The 21077-nt window shown below is 42.8% G+C and overlaps 1 protein-coding gene across 1 annotated transcript in view; it reads right to left on the bottom strand.

Moving 5' to 3' along the window:
• The window catches only part of LOC115471141 (dynein heavy chain 5, axonemal-like), a 766968-nt gene that overhangs the window by 599173 nt on the left and 146718 nt on the right, over positions 1-21077 (bottom strand). The window contains 4 exon segments of the mRNA XM_030204834.1: positions 6765-6918; positions 8970-9169; positions 10891-11019; positions 18965-19076. Of these exon segments, the coding sequence (XP_030060694.1) occupies positions 6765-6918; positions 8970-9169; positions 10891-11019; positions 18965-19076 (595 nt within the window).

Raw genomic sequence — 21077 nt, 5'->3', positions numbered from 1 at the left:
TGGAACAAAGCAAAAACATCCAAGGCTAAAACCTAGACATTTTGGTCTAGACTTGTTTTAATAACGACTAAGACACAAAAAGGTGCCCCAAATGTCCATTGGAGAGATTAAGGCATGACCCCCCCCTTACTCCCCCAGTGGTCACTGTGCCCCTCCCACCCCCCAAAGATGTAAAAGAAACAGTATGTACCAGGCTCTATGACAGCTTCAGATGTTATGGCAAGTCCTATTAGAGCAGAAAACAGGTCCCTGGAGTAGCCTAGTGGTCAGTGCAGTGCACTGTAGAGAAGGGAACCCAGGCCCATAACCCACTCTAACTGTTACACTTGTGGTGGAAAGTGTGAGCCCTCCAAAATTTACAAAAACCTACTGTACCCACATATAGGTGACACTTCCAGGAATATAGACTACTGTAGTGGTATACAGTCGGATACAGTTGGTTTTTGGTGCATTTTGGAGGGTTCACCATACAATATAAGGGGATAACGGTGAGATGTATACCTGGGAACCTTTATGTGAAGTCCATTGCAGTGCTCCCTAAGGTGCCCCAGTGCTTTGCTGGGATGTCTGTGTGGCCAGTCTACTAAGAATGCTGGCTCCTCCTATATCCCAATGGCTTCATTTTGTGATTTTTCACTTGGATGTGTGTGGGGGTTTTTAATGGTCCAAAAACCTAGACACACTGAACACAACAACATCTAGCAAATAGCCATTAAAAAAAAAAAGATAGACTTTTTCAGTCATGGCCATGTTCGCTACGGAATTTTCAGACGTTTTCCGCAAAACATCCAAAGTCGGATTTGGACATCATATCGAAAATGCCTCTCCACATCTACTGGCTTGCCTTTATCCACATGTTTATTCATGCCTTTAAAACAAATGTAACAGAGTGCTAAATCCATGTTGACTCTGTCCCAGTAAATTATGTTTGCCTATGTGTTCAGTAATTTTGTTCTTTAGAACAGTCCACACCATTTTACCCAGCAATCACATCACACTCCCCATTCTGTAGGTTCCCGGAGCACCACTGGAACCCTTTCTAAAATCTGGCTTTGTTCCAGTCTTCAGGTACCAAAGACAATTTTAATGATAGGATACAGATTACTATTAGTAATCATTTTTTAGTTCTTTCAGTACTGTAGGGTATATACCATCCAGTCCAGGATATTTGCTGCTCTTTAGTTGTTGATTTTGGCCTAATACCCTTTCCAGGTTCATCAAAATTTGCTTTTTGCATATCACCTTTAAACACCCTTTCAGGCATGAGTAGCTCCCTTACATCTTTCTCAGTAAAGACCGAAGCAAATAATTCATTTAGTCTCTCCTCTATGGCCTTGTCCTCCCTGAGTACCCCTTTATTCCTTGATGATCTAATCATCCAGCTGACTCCAGGACAGTCCTTCTGTTTCTAATGTACCTGAAGAAGTTTTAATTATGAGTTTTTGCTTCTACAGTACGCTTCTTTTCAAGTTATCTTTTACCATACCTTATAATATCATGCTTTGCATCCAACTTTCCAGCATTGTTGCTTCTTCTTCTTTTCTTCATTTTGATTCTTTTTCTATTTTGTGAAAGATGCTCTTTTGGCTCCAATATCCTCTTTCATCTCACCTTCTAACCATTTTGGCTGACATTTAGCCTTCATTGCACCTTTTTTAATATGTGGAATACATCTGGTGTGGGTTTCCAGGATGGTATTTTTAAACAATGTTGATGCCTGATTTAAAGTATTAACCTTTGCAGATCTCCTTTTAGCTTTTTTTTAACCATTTTGTTTATTTTATCATGTTACCCTTTTGAAAGATAATGGCTAATGCAATAAATTTCTCCAGTGACTTCATTACAATTATTATCTCAAATTTGATCATGTTATGATCACTATTGTCAAGCACACTCAACACTGTTATCTCTTGTACCAAGTCCTGCATGCCACTAAGGACTAGATCAAAAATAGCTTTCTAGTTTTTTTTGGATCCTGTACTAGTTGCTCCATGAAGCAGTCATTTAGTACATCTAGGAATCCTACCTCCCTAGCATTTCCTGTTGATTTATCCAGTCAATACTGTGATAATTGAAATCGCTTATTATTAGAGTGTTGCCAAATTTATCTTCCCTGATTTTTTTTTCTTCATAAGAGATAAATAAGATGGAGTTGAACCAGAGGGTGGCCACTATATCATCAGTGGTCTTTGTCATAGTGTATGGGGACAGACTTAAAGATCTCAGTATATATACTTTTGAAGAAAGATGGGAGAGGGGAGATATGATAGAGATTTTTAAATACCTCTATGGTATAAATGCACAGGAGATGAGTCTCTTTCAATTAAAAGGAAGCTCTGGAAAGAGGGGCCATATGATGAAGGTAAAAGGGGACAGACTCAGGAGTAACCTAAGAAAATACTTTTTCCCAGAAAGGGTAGTGAATATGTGGAATAGCCTCCAGGTGGAGGTGGTGGAGATGAACACTATCTGAATTCCAGTAAGATTGGGACTTATACATAGTATCTCTAAGGTAGAGGAAGGGATAATAGATGACACTTTTGTGCAGACTGGATAGGCCATGTGGAGGGGCATAATCGAACGGGGACACCCATTTCTAAGGGTGCCCATCTCCAAGGACGGCGCCGTGAAGGGGCCGACCATATTATCGAACGAGATGGGCATCCATCTTTCATTTCGATAATATGGTTGGGGGCGCCCAAATCTCAACATTTAGGTCAACATTAAAGATGGTCGACCTAAATGCTGAGATCGCCGGATTTAGAGATGAGCGCCCTCGGTTTTCGCTGATAATGGAAACCGATGGCGCCCATCTCAAAAATGAACAAATCCAAGGCATTTGGTCATGGGAGGGGCCAGGATTCGTAGTGCACTGGTCCCCCTCATATGCCAGGGCACCAACCGGGCACCCTAGTGGGCACTACAGTGGACTTCACAAATTGGTCCCAGATACATAGCTCCCTTACCTTGGGTGCTGAGCCCCATAACCCCCCCCCCAAAAAAAAAAACCCACTCCCCATAACTATACACCACTACCACAGCCCTAAGGGGTGAAGGGGGGCACCTACACGTGGGTACAGTGGGTTTCGGTGGGTTTTGAAGGGCTCCCATTTTCCACCACAAGTGTAACAGGTAGGGGGGTGGATGGGCCAGGGTTCGCCTGCCTGAAGTCCACTGCACCCACTAAAACTGCTCCAGGGACCTGTATACTGCTGCAATGGACCTGAGTATGACATTTGAGGCTGGCATAGAGACTGGCAAAAAAGGTTTTTAAAGTTGTTTTTTTGAGGGTGGAAGGGGGTTAGTGACTACTGGGGGAGTCACAGGAGGTGATCCCCGATTCCCTCCGGTGGTCATCTGGTCAGTTCAGGCACTTTTTTGGGACTTGGACCTGAAAAAAAAGGGACCAAATAAAGTGGACCAAATTCTCACCAGGGACGCCCTTCTTTTTTCCATTATCGGCCGAGAGCGCCCATTTCTTAAGCACGCCCCGGCACGCCCGTCCCACCTTTGCTACCCTTCCGACACGCCCCTGGGAACTTGGCCGTCCCGGCGACGGAAAGGAGTTGGGGATGTCCAAAATCGGCTTTCGATTATGCTGATTTGGCCGCCCCTGAGAGAAGGTCGGCCATCTCCCGATTTGTGTCGGAAGATGGCCGCCCTTCTCCTTCGAAAATAAACTGGATAGTCTTTATCTTCCTTCATTTTTCTATGTTTCTGTGTTTTTCATCATTCATTTCTTTATTCTGACTAGGTGGATGGTAGTATACCCTCACCATTATTTTCTCCATAATGATTCCACATCCCAATATGTTTCCATAATATTTATTCTGTTTGACTAGATTTCTTCTTTTGGATATAGCGTCACCACTGTTCCCCCTAATTTGATCCCCCATATCATTGTGATATAATTTATATCCTGGTATCACACTGTCTCACTGGTTATTCTGCTTCTACCATGTCTCTGAGATGCCTATTATATCTATTTATTCATTTAATGCTATATATTCCAACTCTCTCATTTTATTTTTTAGGCTTCTAGCATTTATATAAAAAAAATTCAAAGTGTGCTTTTTGGCTTTATCTACAATCTGCTTAGCAGTTGACAGTGGTGATTTGTAATCTTTATTCTCCATTGCTCTTTCCTTAAAGGCACCTGGCCTACTTTTGCCTTTGTTGTAATATCTCCTTCAAGATGCCCTAACTTCCTTCCTGTTTTGATAACATTCTTCAAACCAAACCATGCATTCCTGAGAGATTGCCAGTTTTCTTCAGGTTCTAGTTAACACTAGCAGCCTAGTTCTACCCTGATTAAGATGAAGCCCATCTTTTTGGAATAGCCTTCCCCTTCCCCAAAATGTTGCCCAGTTCCTATCAGATCTAAACCCTCATTCCTGCACCATCAACTCATCCACACATTTAGACTTTGGAGCTCTACCTGCCTCTTGGGTCCCGCATGTGGAATGAGTCTAAATTTGGCTACATCCTACTATTGGTGAGCTGTTTAGCTCTTTAAGGTTTCTAAGGGAGTGGGAATACCAAAAATAATTTAACAGGCTTTAAAACATTTGGAATATTTTGGTTTATTTGTGTTTGCTTCTATCTAAAATTCAAATATTTTCTGTTTAGCATGAATCACATGCTGATAAATTATTATCAATGATCATAATTTTAGCCTACAAATGTAAATTCTAAACCCACCCTTTTACAAAGCCATTTAGCAATGCCAACACAACCCATTCAAAGGGCTGCGTTGGCATTATTGCACCAGAAACCACTAGCACGGCTTTCTAAAATGGGGCTGGGGTAAATTACTCTCTGTATTCCACTACAGACACGCCTGCAATGAGCAAGGCTAATCCACTATCCAGCTTATTTTCGAAAGAGAAAAACGCCTATAGTGCGACCTAAATCGGGAGATAGACGTTTGTTTTACAAAGGCGCCCAAATCGGTATAATCGAAAGCTGATTTTGGGCGTTTCTAACTGCACTCCGTCGCGGAAACAAATAAAGTTGATGGGGGCGTGTCGGAGGCGTGGTGGAGGCGGAACTGGGGCGTGGTTATCAGCCGAGGAGAGATGGGCGTCTTTAGCTGATAATCGAAAAAAAAAAAGGCGTTTTTACCGTGATTTTGGGTCACTTTGTTTGGACCCTTTTTTTCCACGAACAAGTCCCAAAAAAGTGCCCCAACTGCCCAGATGATCACTGGAGGGAATCGGGGATGACCTCCCCGGACTCCCCCAGTGGTCACTAACCCCCTCCCACCAAAAAAAACCCCACTTTAAAAACTTTTTTCCCAGCCTGTATGCCAGCCTCAAATGCCGTACCCACCTCCATGACAGCAGAATGTGTTCGATCCTGTCACAGCCTTTCCCTGGGTCAGATGTGGCTCTCGGGTGCAGTACAGGGTCACATCAGCATTGCATTGTGGTGGGTGTAGGGTATTGGGCTCCGTGATTTCATTAGCTTGTGTTACAGTCTCACAATGTTGGTAGTTGGTAGGCTCTTCTCCCATGGTGCTTTTCCCCCTGCCTACTGGTCAGAGTGTGCCCTGTTGTGTTTCCTGTTGTAGTCCATGCGGTAGTGGCCATTTTTGTAAGCCAGTTTTAGTTCCCTTTCCTGTGTTAGCCACGTTAGACAACTTAGTTCTTCCCTTGAATGTGGCTGAATAAGAGCATTGTACAGCATTCTGCCAGTTCTGACCTACTGCTCATCTTAGTACCAGGGAGACTCGTTGCCAGTGGGGCAGAACCTCTGATCTGCAGTTAACTGTGAGTAAATGCGGTTATTCCAATAAAGGACGTTTTCGTAGAGATTAGTCTTCAGGTGTCAACTGGTGTGCCAAGGTTATATAGCAGCAACCAGTCCTAGAGGCCTGCGTGTATGCAGGTCCCTGGAGCACTTTTAGTGGGTACCGCAGTGCACTTCAGCCAGGTGGCCCCAGGCCCATTCCCCTCCCCCCACCTGTAACACTTGTGCTGGTAAATGGGAGGCCTCCAAACCCACTGTACCCACATGTAGGTGCCCCCTTCACCCCTAAGAGCTATGGTAGTGTTGTACATTTGTGGGTTTTGGGGGAGGGGGGTTGGGTGTTCAGCACCCTTGGTAAGGGAGCTATGCATGTGGGAGCTTTCTCTGAAGTCCACCGCACTGACGTAGGGTGCCCAATTGGTATCCTGGCATATCAGGGGGGTGAGTGTACTACGAATCGTGGCCCCTCCCACGACCAAATGGCTCAGATTAGGACGTTTTTGAGCTGGGCGTTTTTAGTTTCCATTATCACTAAAAAAAAAACAAACGCCCAGCTCAAAAACGTCCATTTTTTCGAAAATACGGTTCGGCCCGCCCCTTCACGGACCCGTTCTAGGAGATAAACGCCCATGGAGATAGGCGCTTCCGTTCGATTATGCCCCTCCACTTGTTCTTAAGAAAATTGGTGCTGGACTCAGATTGGCTGCCAGTGCTAAGAGTATTCCACTCTTGAATGTTATCCTTGTGTATTTATGTTGGTAGGCTGTTAAATTTCTATTAGTTTCATTATGTAGTTTATACTTTCAAATATTTTAGGTGCTTCATTGGAATGACATTTATCTTTGTTGGTATGCGAGGCATATTTTCAAAGCACTTAGACTTAACCTATGGAACTTTGTATGCCTAAGTGGTTTGAAAATATGTGTTTGAAGAGAGATGGTATATCAAATTACTAAACCTTAAACTTTCATTTTTTGCAACCATGATTTGTGCTCAAAAGAAACCACACAGACCTGAGGCAGCTGTTTTGCAATATCACCACCAACAAACACGGCTTCAAGGTAGATCCATAGGTTCTGTACAGTCAGCCAGTTTTCAATGATTTCTGTGGTGTTTGACAGTTTCTGGACCCACTGCTGGATCGTTGGTTTGAATGGTGCATTGTACCTACATAACAATAGAATTATACTGTAAAGGATCAGGGGTGTTCAGTCACTCCAACTACTAATTATTATTAACATAATTTATAAAGCATTCCAGGTTTATACAGTGCTTTACAGACAAGTACTGTAGCAGCCCCTACTTCATTAATCTTGCAATCTAATAGAGACTAGCAACACTGATTATTATATAAATATAGCGTTGCACTTGTGTTACTGATAAATGCTAAGACCACCTTTGAGAGACCTTGATGACTGGGTCCAAGGAATATTTTATCTATGAGTGAAAACTCTAGAGTAGTTCATAGAAAGATCATTCCTAAAGAGAAAGCTGTCACTCCAAGTATGATTTAGGGAGTGCTTCTATAAGGAGGATTCAGAGACATGTGATGAAGGCTTTCCAAGGGATCACTTCCACAGAAAGAAACCCATAAGACTCTGCTGCAGAAAGTAAAAACCATCCAGTGCACTTTAGACTGGGAAAACAATTTTCACATGGGAGACACAGAAGAACTCACCTTGAAATATAAACTCAGTGAGACATTCTGCTAGCAGAAGTCTAGCAGTTTCAAAATGCCTGAAATGCTCTAAACCAGTGGCGTAGCTACGTGGGGCCTGAGGGGGCTGGGGCCCCCGCAGATTCACCCCAGGACCCCCCTCCCGGCGAACCCGCCCCCGCCGCCGCCTACCTTTACTTTTGCTGGCGGGGGATCCCACTCCCCGCCAGCCGACGTCTTCTTCTCAGTCCTTCCTGCTCTTCAATTTGTTTGCTGACGTCCTGCACACGTAATTGTACATGCAGGACGTCAGCAAACAAATTGAAGAGCAGGAAGGACTGAGAAGAAGACGTCGGCTGGCGGGGAGTGGGATCCCCCGCCAGCAAAAGTAAAGGTAGGCTGCAGTGGCGGCGGGTTCGCGGCGGGAGAGGGGGGGCGGCAATGTCGGCGGTGGGGGGCGGCGCCGGGGGGAGGGCTAAAATGTGCCCCCTCCCCCCGGGCTCTGGACCCCTCACCCACGGAAGGCTGGCTACGCCCCTGCAAACTGAACTGCATTCTGTCAAATATTATTCTTCTTGGTCTAGCTCTCCTAAAAGATCTGGCTATTACTGAAGTTAATGTAAATGGATTAAGGGGTCCTTTTACCAAGCTGCAGGAAGAAGGGCCCTGCGCTAGCGGTGGGGGCCGTTTTTCCCACGCATCAGGACCCTTGTTTCTGCAGTGGGTAATAAAGCCCCCAGAACACATGGTCATGCATGCATGCCATGCGGCAGGGAGTCCTTACCACCACCCACTGAGGTGGCGATAAGGGCTCCCACACTAACCGGGAAGCAAGCAGTGATACCCGATTACAGCCAGGTTATTGCTGCACAAGCTATTTCCAGGGGTTTTCTTTTTCCCCAGAAATGGCGTGCGCTTGGGGCGGGACTACTGCCAGCAGCCATGTTGGGCCGGCGGTAGTCCCAGAAGAGCGAGCAGTAAGCCCACGTTGGGCTTACCACTGCTCTGTAAAAGGGCTCCTAAGTGATATAAAGGGGTAGAAGAGAGCCATCTCTGGGATGGGAAGGTAACGATGGACCAGTAAGAAAAGGGGGTTAAGATCAGCATCAGAAAAATAGGTACAGAGAAACATTTGATGAAGGAAAAGGGGCAAGGAACAGAAGGAGGAGGAAAAGCAGAATTAGGGAAGGCTTTGGAGTAGTATCAGGATGGGGGAATGGATACAGGAGGAGGAAGAAGAGGAGAGGAGGAGGAAGAGGAAGATGAATGTTCAGACAGTCTCCTCTGCACTTACCTATAACCTGCCCAGCTTCATGATTAATTTGAAGAAACAAGTAGCTCATTTATAATGTTTCAAGGCTTTGTTTTAAACCATTAAAAAGATTTAACATCTTTACAATAACCTTTGGTTAAAGCAAAGTAAAGGCAGACATCCCAAAGCAACTCTTAAACAATATCTGCTAGAACTGTAAAACTCAGTTACATTAAATATTTTTTTATAACAACTTGTTATAAGGAGAGACTCCTGGTATTAAAAAAAGAGATGATTCCAACAATTTACCTATTGCTTATTAAAGAACCTAAAATCATTAAACTGTCTTCCATCAAAGCTATTTTCTCTGATGTATCTGTTCCTTTCAGAAGTAGTTCTCCTCTTGTTTTGAACTGGGCAAATGTGAAGCTATGAGAGCTCCATTCATTAATGACACCTTTCAGCTTTGCTTCAATATCTTTTTCCTTGACAGCACTGATGCAGATATCCTTTTGGAAAAAAACAAAAAGGTTATGCTGTATTTTTAAGTAAACCATTTGGGCTAATTTGCTCAATAAAGTTCAGGGCAATTATAGCAAATTGCACTAGTTAAAACGTGTACTTTGATTATGAAGATAATTTTAGAAGGATTAGGCCCCCTCTGCATGTGTAAAAAGCTGATTCATACAAACAAATGGTCACACATATGTAAGTGATAATTTTATAAAACCTACTACTTACACATGTATACCCATGACATGCACAGATTTGAAGGTCTTCTGGGAAGACTTAAGGACTTCATATTATGCAATTTACACCTGCTCCCAGACATATATAAATGTATGCTTACTACTTGTTTGGACCAGAGTTTAGAGCTCTGATTGAGGGCACAATTAAGCTATTTCTCTAACATTTAACACAAACTCATATCCCAAAATTTGGATTTTGGAGCTTGGCTCTTTAACTGACTCCCCTTAGACATGAAGGTTTTTAAATCACCCACTTACATGTGTAAATGCTGATACATACATGCTCGTAGTGTTGTTTTGCAACATCATCCGTTTTTCTGCATGAAAGTTTGAATTGTACAGTATATATTAGCATACACCGTACTTTCAGACTCCTAAGACATGCTCCTCTGCGCCAAAACACAGCCCGTGTTGAGTCTTTTGGTGTATTTTCAATAAAAGATCTCTCAAGTATGATCACGTCTCTCTTGTGTCCTTTGGAAGAGCCAACTCACACTACTCATTGGTCTGTGTGAGCATCATTCAGCTAGCACATTCTGATTAGTTTGTGTTAACTGGAAAACACAGACTTAACACAGGAGCTCTTAGTACCTCCTAAATAGGAGGTGATAAGTGTGCCTGTGTTAATTTTTTGCAGGTACCATGCACATTTTTGTAATGTTTTATTGATATTTTGTATTATTTGATATATCACTTCTATTATATTAATAGTTTTGTTATTGAATGTTCTTTTCTGTAAACTGATTTAAAACTTTGTAGGGTTAAACAGTATATCAAATCAATAAATCAAATCAAATTTTAAAAAATGGAAAATGTTTTTTTAAAGTGCTGTACTGAATCTGGGCTTAGTACGTGGGGAAAGTCCTACATTAAAATGCACTAAGCCCTGATTCTAACTACGTTAAGTAGAAGGACTCCTAAATGGCCTGATAAAATCCATATAAAAAGGGGATAGGGGCAAGGACATGTGAAAAATTAATCCATATAGTGGTGATACTAAGCTTGAGAATGTATTCATTTAGTTGAGGCCTGTGGAATAACAGGCTTAAACTAAGTGGATAGTTCTGGCACAGTGACCACTCTATCTATATATTCAGCACCTTTACCTATACAGATAGTGCAGAATATACAGCCATGGCTACAATTTAACTTAAATCACTCACTGCGCAGTCTGAATATCAGCCCCAAGGTTCACATTTTTGGAATACTTGTAGACTGACATAGCTTTTACTGGAACAACAATAACTCTATTCTGACCAGCAACCAATATTTCAAGCCAAAATAGACCTTTATTCATCAGGAACTATCCATGGTACTGATCTCTGCCTTTCTGCAGTTGCCTCTAGTGAGCTATTAGTGGTAAATTAAGAAACAAAAGCAATTTTCTCTTGGAACTTAAGCTCACCTCTAATTAAAGGCAACAGATGTGAAAAGTCATTAAATAAATATAAATACTTCACAAGATACATAAAAATCTGTACCTCAATGTCCTCTTTGCATTTTAGAAGTGATGCTTCCATTATATTCTTCAGACAGAAGCTTTCAGACTCAACATCAAAAGTATGACCTGTGAGTTGTGTAATCCTTTCCCAGTGCCTTGACATCATTGCCTATCAAGTTCAACAGCCATGGGAAGTGTCAGCAGAAAATTAATTTATTAAATGATGCACAGATTTCTAACACACAGAAATTTCACTGCAAACAACTGAAGTTTTCTTATAAATTTACTTCGATTTTAAAAAACATGAAAAAAGTGTGAATTATATTTTGAATCCCCAATATCTATCATGATTATCTTTAGAAAATATGATGACACTAAGGCCTATGCACAATTACCATGTTGAAAGGCTAGCATTTACTCATGTAAGCAGCATCCATGTGGAAATAGCAATTTTAAAATGGCTGCAATCTACACATGTATATGCTGGTGGCATCGAGCTATCCATGTTTAGAAAAGAGGTGTGTTGGAGGCATGGTATGGGTAGCACTGAGGTATACACATATATGATGTGGAGGGGCATTTTCGAAAGAAACGTCTAAGTTGGAATTTGGACATATTTGTAAAACGTCCAAATTCGGAGGCGGGGAGAAGGTCATTTTCAAAAAAAGATGGACATCCATCTTTGGTTTTGAAAATACCATGGACGTCCTTGGATTTGGATGTCTTTGATTTTCGGCGTTTTTCGAAACCAAAGACGTCCAAGTCTAAAATGTCCAAATGCAAGCCATTTGGATGTGGGAGGAGCCAGCATTTGTAGTACACTGGTCCCCCCTGACATGCCAGGACAGCAATCGGGCACCCTAGAGGGCACTGCAGTGGACTTCATAAAATGCTCCCAGATACATAGCTCCCTTACCTTGTGTGCTGAGCCCCCCAAAACCCACTAACCCCAATTGTACACCACTAGCATAGCCCTGCACCTATATGTGGGTACAGAGGGTTTCTGGTGGGTTTTGGAGGGCTCGCTGTTTCCTCCACAAATGTAACAGGTAGGAAGGGTTTGGGCCTGGGTCCACCTGTCTGAAGTGCACTGCACCTACTACGAAACTACTTCAGGGACCTGTATGCGCTCTCATGGACCTGAGTATAACATCTGAGGCTGGCATAGAGGCTAGCAAGTAATATTTTTAATGATGTTTTTTGAGGGTGGGAGGGGGTCATCCCTGATTCCCTCCAGTGGTCATCTGGTCATTTCAGGCACCTTTTTGTGCCTTATTCATAATAAAAACAGATCCGGGTGAAAATGTCCAAGTTTTAGTCATGGGCGTCTTTCCTTTTTTCCATTATGGCTCAAAGACGTCCAAGTCTAAGAAATGCCCAAGTCCCACCTCCACCACGCCTCCAATATGCTCCCTTGAGATTTGGATGTCCTTGCGACGGACCTCCGATAGAGACATCCAAAATCGGGTTTCGATTATATCGATTTGGATGTCTCTGAGAGATGGACGTCCAAGTGCCGATTTATGTCACTTTTTGAACGTCCATCTCTTTCGAAAATGAGCCTGATATTCACCATGGTCCATGAAGGTCAAAGGTGGAAAATCAAAACATCTGTGCCTGCTATAAACCACTTATACAGTAAATGCTTATATTAATTGACTTTTAGACCTGGTATATGCTTTGGGATTGCTGGAGGAGGTTTGAGAGCATTTTGATTGCCTGATTGTCATGTGAGTCCACATACATATGCCTTTGGCTACTTTATTTATTTATTTGTTACATTTGTATCCCACATTTTCCCACCTATTTGCAGGCTCAATGTGGCTTACATAGTACCGTAATGGCGTTCGCCACGTCGGCTGATGGCAAATACAATGTTGTATTGTGGTCAAATGAGGTAGGTGTGTATCAGGCAACATGGGGGTCGAAGGGAATGAAAATTGTATATTGTCCAGCACGATCATTGGTAATGCTGTGTTGCTAGGTGTGGGGGTTTACGGTGGATCAGTGGGGTATGCTTTTTTGAAGAGGATGGTTTTAAGTGGTTTCCTGAAGTTTAGATGGTCATGGACTGTTTTCACAGCTTTTGGGAGTCCATTCCTGTTGCGTTCTCGAGGGCCTTGGCAATCTGTCAGGTCCTCGAGGCAGGACTGGTGTTTGTGAGCCCTTGGGCCACTGCCAAGGAGTGGCAGCGGCAGGCAAGACCACCTCGGGACTGGAAACACAGAAGAGCAGTACTGGAACTCTGGACTGGAGTAGTACAAGGCAGGCAACTAGAACAGATGAGACAGGAACAGCTTCACCTGCACCTAGCCACCGTTCCTCTGGAGTTGAGCTCCGAAGTGCAGGCGGCTGGCAGGACTTGCAGGATAAGGCAGGAACTGAAGATCCAGAGGACCCACCCTGGGTCTGGGATACACGAGGGCAACAGGGCACGGAACTAGACTCAGACAGTGTGCTGCTGCACAGCCACTAGCAAGACCCAGAAGACAGACCAAGGAACACAAGGCATACAGAAGCTAGCAGGAGCAAGGACTAGGGCAGCAACACACTAGGCAGAACGGGGATCCGGGAATACCCACAGGGTAAACCCTCTAGCTAGGTGGAGACAGGATACAGGAATAATACCCAGGAAATACATACTAGCCAGACAGATACAGGATTCAGGATATACCCTCAGGATATACAAGCAGGGTAGGCACACAGGCTAGGCAAGGCAGGGTTCAGGGTAAAGAGAGCAAACCAGGAATAACAGGCCAAGGGTCTTGGGCAGGCAGCACAGCAAACAGAGTAACCAGGAAGAACAGGCCAAGGGTCTGAAGCCACAGCCGTTCCACACACTGACTGGGGAACCCACAAAGGCTGAGGCTTCGCATACAGACAGAGAACAAACCCGGACAAAGGCTTCACCCCAACCCAGGGTAAGCCAGGAACAGAGGCTTCACCCCAACACAGGTAGGGTTACCATATGGCTCCAGAAAAAGGAGGACGGATTGAGCCAGCCGGGTTTTACTTCCATTGCAAAGCAATGGAAGTAAAACCCGGCTGGCTCAATTGCTTCCATTGAAAGCAATGGAAGTAAAACCCGGCTGGCTCAATCCGTCCTCCTTTTTCTGGAGCCATATGGTAACCCTAAACACAGGGTAAGCCTGGAGCAGAGGCTTCACCCCAAACACAGGGTAAGCCAGGAACAGAGGCTTCACCCCAAACACAGGGTAAGCCAGGAAGGACCCGCAGTCCACAGACAGACAGTGGCAGGGAAGACCCCCCACGGAAGGACAACAGAGACACAGACACAGAAAGAAACTGGGCTGGAACCCAGAGAGAGGCTAAGCAGTAGTGCAGCAGACACTTACTAAGCTGACCTGGCCTAAGAGCATAACACTTATGCAAAGGCCCTGACTGCAAGCACAGCACTTCCTTATGAAGGCTCTCACTGATGAGGTCACCAGCAGCAGGACAGAAGCAGGATGTACCTTGACCCCAAAGAGAGGCTTGACACACATAGGAAGTGAGCCCACAGGAAAGACAAACCGGAGCCATCTTGGAAGCTGGCATAGAACCGGTGGCAGCCATCTTAGATGCTGGCTCCCTAGAGAGGCATAGCCCACACAGGTGAGGTCTAGTGAAGCAATCAGGTTCATGCTGCAAGCAGCCAGCACACCAGGACAGAGACAAGACTAACACAAACACAGAGAGAAGCCAGCACAGCCGCTGGCCCCCAGAAATGAGGTAAATCTGAGGGTGGTCACGGCCACAGACGTGACAGTAGGTTTAGGTATGATCGTGATGATCCAATTCTGTTTCTGGTAGGTAGCTCTATGAAGTCTATCATGTATCCTGGAACTACGCTGTAGATCATTTTGTGGACCAAAGTGCAGATTTTGAAGATGATTCTTTTTTTGATTGGGAGCCAGTGCAGCTTTTCTCGGAGGGGTTTAGCACTTTTGAATCGTGTTTTACTATATATAAGCCTGGCTGCTGTGTTTTGGGCGGTCTGGAGTTTTTTGTGAGTTGTTCTTTGCATCCCGCATAGATTCCATTGCAGTAATCTGCATGGCTTAGGACCATTGATTGTATTAGGTTTCTAAAAATTTCTCTCAGGAAGTAAGGTTTTAATCGTCTAAGTTTCCACATTGAATAGAACGTTTTCTTTATTACGGAGTTTACTTGGCTCTCAAGGGTAAGGTTGCGGTTGATTGTGACTCCAAGTATTTTTAGGCTGTCTGAGGTAGGGAGGGTGTGTACTGGGGTGTTTATGGTTGTGGGTTTGTATTTGTTATGTTGAGATGAGAGGATGAGGCAGTGTGTTTTTTCAGTGTTCAGTTTCAGTTGGAATGAATTTGCCCATGAGTCCATGATGTTCAGGCCGTCATCGATTTCATTGGTTATTTCTGTTAAGTCATGTCTGAAGGGAATGTAGATTGTAACGTCATCTGCATAGATGAACGGGTTGAGGCCTCGATTGGATAAGAATTTTGCCAGTGGAATCATCATTATGTTGAAAAGTATTGGTGATAATAGTGATCCTTGAGGTACTCCGCAGGCTGCTTTCCACAGTGGTAATATGTTTGAGTTTGATTATACTTGGTATGTTCTGGTGGTTAGAAAACCCTTGATCCAATTAAGTACATTTCCAACAATCCCAAAGTGGCCAAGGAGTCTTAGTAGTATATTGTGGTTTACCATGTCAAATGTGCTCGACATGTCGAATTGGAGAAGTATGCTTTTACCTGTGGCTATTTCTTGTTTGAATTTCGGCAGGAGAGTGACTAGGACAGTTTCAGTACTATGGTGGGGGCGGAATCCTGATTGTGAGTCATGTAGTATTGAGAACTTGTCCATGTATTCTGTAATCTGTTTGGTCACCGAGCTTTCCATCAGTTTGACTACTAGTGGGATAGACGCAACTGGGCGGTAATTGGTGAGGTCGTTTGTGTTTTTCTTGGTGTCTTTTGGTATTGGGGTGAGTAGGATGTTACCATATTCCTCGAGGAAGAGACCTTGTTGTAAGCTAAGTTCAGCCTGCCTTCCCTTCTCGTTGCTCTCAGCTTTGCCTCTGGTCCTGCCCTCATTTCCTGTTTCCACAAGGGCGGGACCAGAGGCAGAGCTGAGAGCAACGAAAAGGGAAGGCAGGCTGAAGCATCGACTCGCCGAGCCTGCTCGTGCTCGCCTTTCACTATTGCTGCCGCCAGGACCCCGGTAAGATGACTTTTAAGTTATGGGCAGCATGCAGGAAGGCAAGGGGCAGGTGATGGACTGTTGTGGGAGTGGGAGAAGAGGTCAGGCAGCGGGCTGGCTCCTGGGGAACTTCCGGGTCTGGCGGGGAAATATTGGGGGTGCTCGAGCACCCACAGCACCCACGGAGTCGGCGCCAATGTCTGAGGGTAGTCCCTGAAACCTTGCCTGCAGCCTGACTTCTTACAGAAAAGTCCATAAGCCATTATTAAGGCAGACTTGGGAAAATCAACTGCTTATTTCTAGGATAAGCAGTGTAAACTCTGTTTTAGTCTTTTGGGATCTTGCCAGGTACTTGTGACCTGGATTGGCCACTATTGGAAACAAAATACTGAGCTTGATGGATCTTCGGTCTGTCCCAGTATGACAACGCTTATGTTCTTATGACTTCAGGATATGCAGGCTCATGCACACCACAGTTCCCTCTAAGGAATGGGTTGATATCAGCAAAAACAATTTTTTAGTAAGCACTCAGCATGTTTGTCATCAATCATGTTGATGTAAGAGAAGAATTACACTGGCAGCTCTCTTCACCCCAAATATGTGTGGGCCATAGTTGTGGCTGTATGCACACTTATAATGGGTCAATGCCCCAGCTGCATTGTATGGGCAGCATCCAATGACCTGGCCCAGTACTGACATGATAGACACCCATTTTCTAGTACTGATGCAGATACAGCTATTATATACTTTTTTCCTCTGCCAGCTCCTGTCTGGTTGTGTTGGGTCCTCTGATTGGCCCAGAACCTGATTTTTAGGCCGCCAAATCCCTTATGAGCTTGAATCTTCTAAGCCATAAGAGAGACATGCACAAGTTTAGTGGATGTCCCCCTCACCATTGCTGCTCCTTTCTACCTTCAGATCAAAAAAACTAGGACTAGGGGGCACGCAATAAAGCTACATAATAGTAAATTTAAAACAAATCGGAGAAAATATTTCTTCACTCAACTTGTAATTAAACTCTGGAATTCGTTGCCAGAGAATGTGGTAAAAGCAGTTAGCTTAGAGGGGTTTAAAAAAGGTTTGGACCTTCCTAAAAGAAAAATCTATAAGCCATTATTAAGATGGACTTGGGGAAAATTCACTGCTTATTTCTAGGATAAGCAGCATAAAATGTATTGTACTGTTTTGGGATCTTGCCAGGTACTTGTAACCTGGATTGGCCACTGTTGGAAACAGGATGCTGAGCTTGATACCCTTTCAGTCTGTCCCAGTATGCAACACTTATGTAGAAAATCATCTGCAGAACAGATGCTGGTATAGCTGCACCTAGGTTACACTGTGCTGTAGAATGGTCCAGCCTCTTTCCACCCAGGTAGAACAGGGTTCCCTCATTAGAAAGCACCAGGCGTGCCAAGAGGTCGTTCTCTGCCTCAAAGAATTTTCTCTGTCTCCTGGCTACCATGTTGGTGCTCTCTAAAATGGCTACACTAGAGGAAGATGTGTAATGTAAGATCATAAACTCATCCCCGTGGCTCCACAGGGCAAGCTGTGCCATGCTCATTGAGACTGCAAAGAAGGCACATGAAAGTGGTGGGCACAGCGCAAGTATTTCCTTTAAGCTGTGTGCATGCATGTGCACATACAGACCACGAACCCTACTCACACAGCAAAATGTAGCACACACAAGAAAATATAAAACTGAGACATTTTAAATAGTTGTTAGAAGGCAGCACAGAGAAACTGAACTTGGCATCTGCCTCATCTTAGCAGCTGAAGGGGTCTTTAACTAAGTCACGCTCACGTTTTTAGCACGCACTAAAATTGAGAGCACGCTAAACATTAGAGATGCATTGGCGTCTCTAACATTTAGCGCGCGCCTATTTTTAGCACATGCTAAAAACATGAGCGTGCCATCGTTAAAGACCCCCTGAGTGATTAGCTTAAACTGGTGATCTGCCAATTTGGATGTTCTAGTCCCATACATAGGATGGTGCTATAATATTAATAATAGATTTTTAAAAATTATTCCACCTTAATTCAAAGTTTTATTGTTATATAACATGATCTGAAAAATAATTCACATGGGAAAATATTAATCATAGATTGTTATAATTTAATAATGGTAGCGTGCCGGGCACTGTTGCCCCAAGATGTGTGATTCTGTTTTAAAAAGCCCTGATGTGAAGGGGGTGTTTTCGGGAGGGGATGCTATTACAACTATACAGTTCTTGATTAATTTTCCTTCACAAGTCTGAAATACCTTCCTTTGCTGTGTTTTTAATTCATGTTACATAGTATATAAACAATATTAATATATTACTATTCAGCTAATGTAAAAAATGTAATACTTTTCTCAAATTTTGTGCCTTGTCATGATTATGATTTTTAATCAAGAAATTCTGCTGTACAAAATTGCTTGCAAATTCCATGGACAAAAATTTTGCACACAAGCCATCAGTGCTTAGAAGAAACATTATACAGCTGTATTTACACGTGTAACCTACATACGGACTTAGTGCAAAATTGTTGCCATATGTATATCAATGTGACCATAGGTGCCCTAGTTATTTTCCATATGTAGTTTGGTATGATGCCAGAATCCACGTGTATACAATCTTCCAACATCCTGCAACGTGGGTATTATACATGCAGGGGTTTTTTTCCACATCGTTATGGGAGGTGGAGATATACCTATTTTAAATTGACCTCCATATTTACTATACATAGACATCTTTTTACTCACAAATACGTTCTACTAAAATGGGGCTCCACATATGTCATGTGGTGCCTTATCTTTCAGGCATGAAATATTAAAAGCATCCTTCAGAACATTTATATTTGTTTTGCATTCAGCAATACAAAAAATACAATCTTCAAACTCCATCCCTTCCTCCCCCCTCCCCCCCCCCAAAAAAAAAGAATACTGAACTAACTTTGTTTGCCATCATTTCAAGCAAGGGGCAGCTCTCACTGAAATCATCAATCTTCTTTTTCAGGTCATTAAATGCCTGCCATTCCTTTAGAGCTTTTGGCAATTTACGTATTCTGAAAAAATACAAAAACAAAAATAAATACATGAGATGATATGAGCCTGAAAATATCTACAATTTATTGATATATAACACATTTATAGCTTCCATTCTTTTATTAACTTCTTTTTTTCAATACATAGATAGTGAAACATAGAAACATAGAAAATGACAGCAGATAAGAGACCATTTGGCCTATCCAGTCTGCCAATTCATACCAACTACTAATTTCTACTAGCCCTTCCTCTCCCTTAGAGATCCTTTTTACTTGTCCCATGCTTTCCGGATTTCAGATACAATCCTTGCCGAGGCCATTCCTCACATCCACCACCCTTTCACCTTCATCCTATGGCCCCTTGTTCTACAGCTTCCTTTCAATTGAAAGAGGCCCACCTCCTGTGCATTTATGCCATGGATATATTTAAATGTCTCTATTGTTGAGATCTTTATCCGTCCTCATATGCTTTATGACAAAGACCACTGTCCATTATAGCAGAAGCCCTCTGGATTGACTTCTTCCTGCTTATCTTTTTGAAAATGTGGTCTCCAAATATGGAAAAGCCATATAAAATTAATAAATTTAAACTGGATTAACCATGTTCCACTCCCAAACAACTTTAAATAACTTTAATTCATTAACAGTAAGATGCAGATATCAGTCCAAAAGCAAGATGGGGCCATCCACTGTATTACGTGTCATATGTACAATTCAATCTGTCATGTGCCAGACAGAACACCTCTGTATTCAAATCTGCCGACCACTAGGGGGAATTCTGAGAAACGAGAGAACTCCAAAAGGGCTTTTGGAAACCGTAAAAACATAAGAATAGCCAAACTGGGTCAGACCAATGGTCCATCTAATCCAGTATTCTGTTTCCAACAGTGGCCAATCAAGGTCACAAGCACCTGGAAGAAACACAAATAGTAGCAACATTCCATGTTACCAATCCCAGGGAAAGCAGTGGCTTGAGCATTTTAAGTAAGTGTCAGATTGCAGTTGTCTTACAATTCGATCTTTCCAGTGCGTTCCCCCTGGTGGACTGGCAGGTCTTGATTAATATATGTCATCACTGTAGATTAGAGGTTCTATTCCGGCTAGAAGGTTTTTGATGAATCGTTATTCAGTTATAAAGGATGGGGTCACATCCAATAAATGGAATGTAACCAGTGGTGTTCCACAGGAGTCCCCACTTTCTCCTGTTCTATTTAATTTATTTATGAGATTGTTGGGTACGCTACTAGAAAAGGCTAATTTTACACATTTCATCAATGCAGATGCATAACCATATTTCTACCTTATCTACTGACTTGGGGCAATACTTTATTTCATATCCAGTCACGTATGAAGCTGATAGATCAATGGAATTTTTTCTCACCATTTAAAAATGAACAAAGAGAAGACTAAATTCCTTTGGATTGGATCAAGTGATTTGAGAATATGTCTTTCTTTGTGCTTGAAGGGAACAGGTTTACTATCGATTTGTAGTCAAAAATCTTGGGACTTGAATTAGATAGCCTGTTAACCATGCAACAACAGGTATCTTCTATTCTTAAGAAATCCTATTCTATCCTTAGAAAATTGACAGCCATTAAGAAATATTTCTCTTTGGAAGCATTTAGAATATTTGTCCAAGCTCTCATTTTGTCCTGATTCAATTACTGAAATCTTGCTCTCATTGGATGTTTTAAAGTCTCTCTTGACCGCTTGCAGATTATGCAAAATATAGCCGTTAGACTTATTTTTGGTCTGAAGCGATATGATTCAGTTAAAAACTATTATTCTCAGTTGTACTAGTTACCTGTTATGAAACAAATATGTTTTAAGGTGTGTATGACAATGTTTAAAATCATATCTGGTAAGGCACCTCTTTATTTGACTGAATGGGTTTCGTTATTACATAGCTCAACCACATGAAGTCAATTCCTTCTCCAGTTTCCAATTGATAACCAGTTAAAATCAATCCATTTTTTTTCATTCATTTCAATATCAAAAGCCAAAGATTTGGAATTTATTACC

Source organism: Microcaecilia unicolor, chromosome 1, assembly GCF_901765095.1.
Source record: "Microcaecilia unicolor chromosome 1, aMicUni1.1, whole genome shotgun sequence".
NCBI lineage: Eukaryota > Metazoa > Chordata > Amphibia > Gymnophiona > Siphonopidae > Microcaecilia > Microcaecilia unicolor.
The sequence above is the reverse complement of the archived record's forward strand: the minus strand, read 5'-3'. Positions and strand labels throughout refer to the sequence as shown.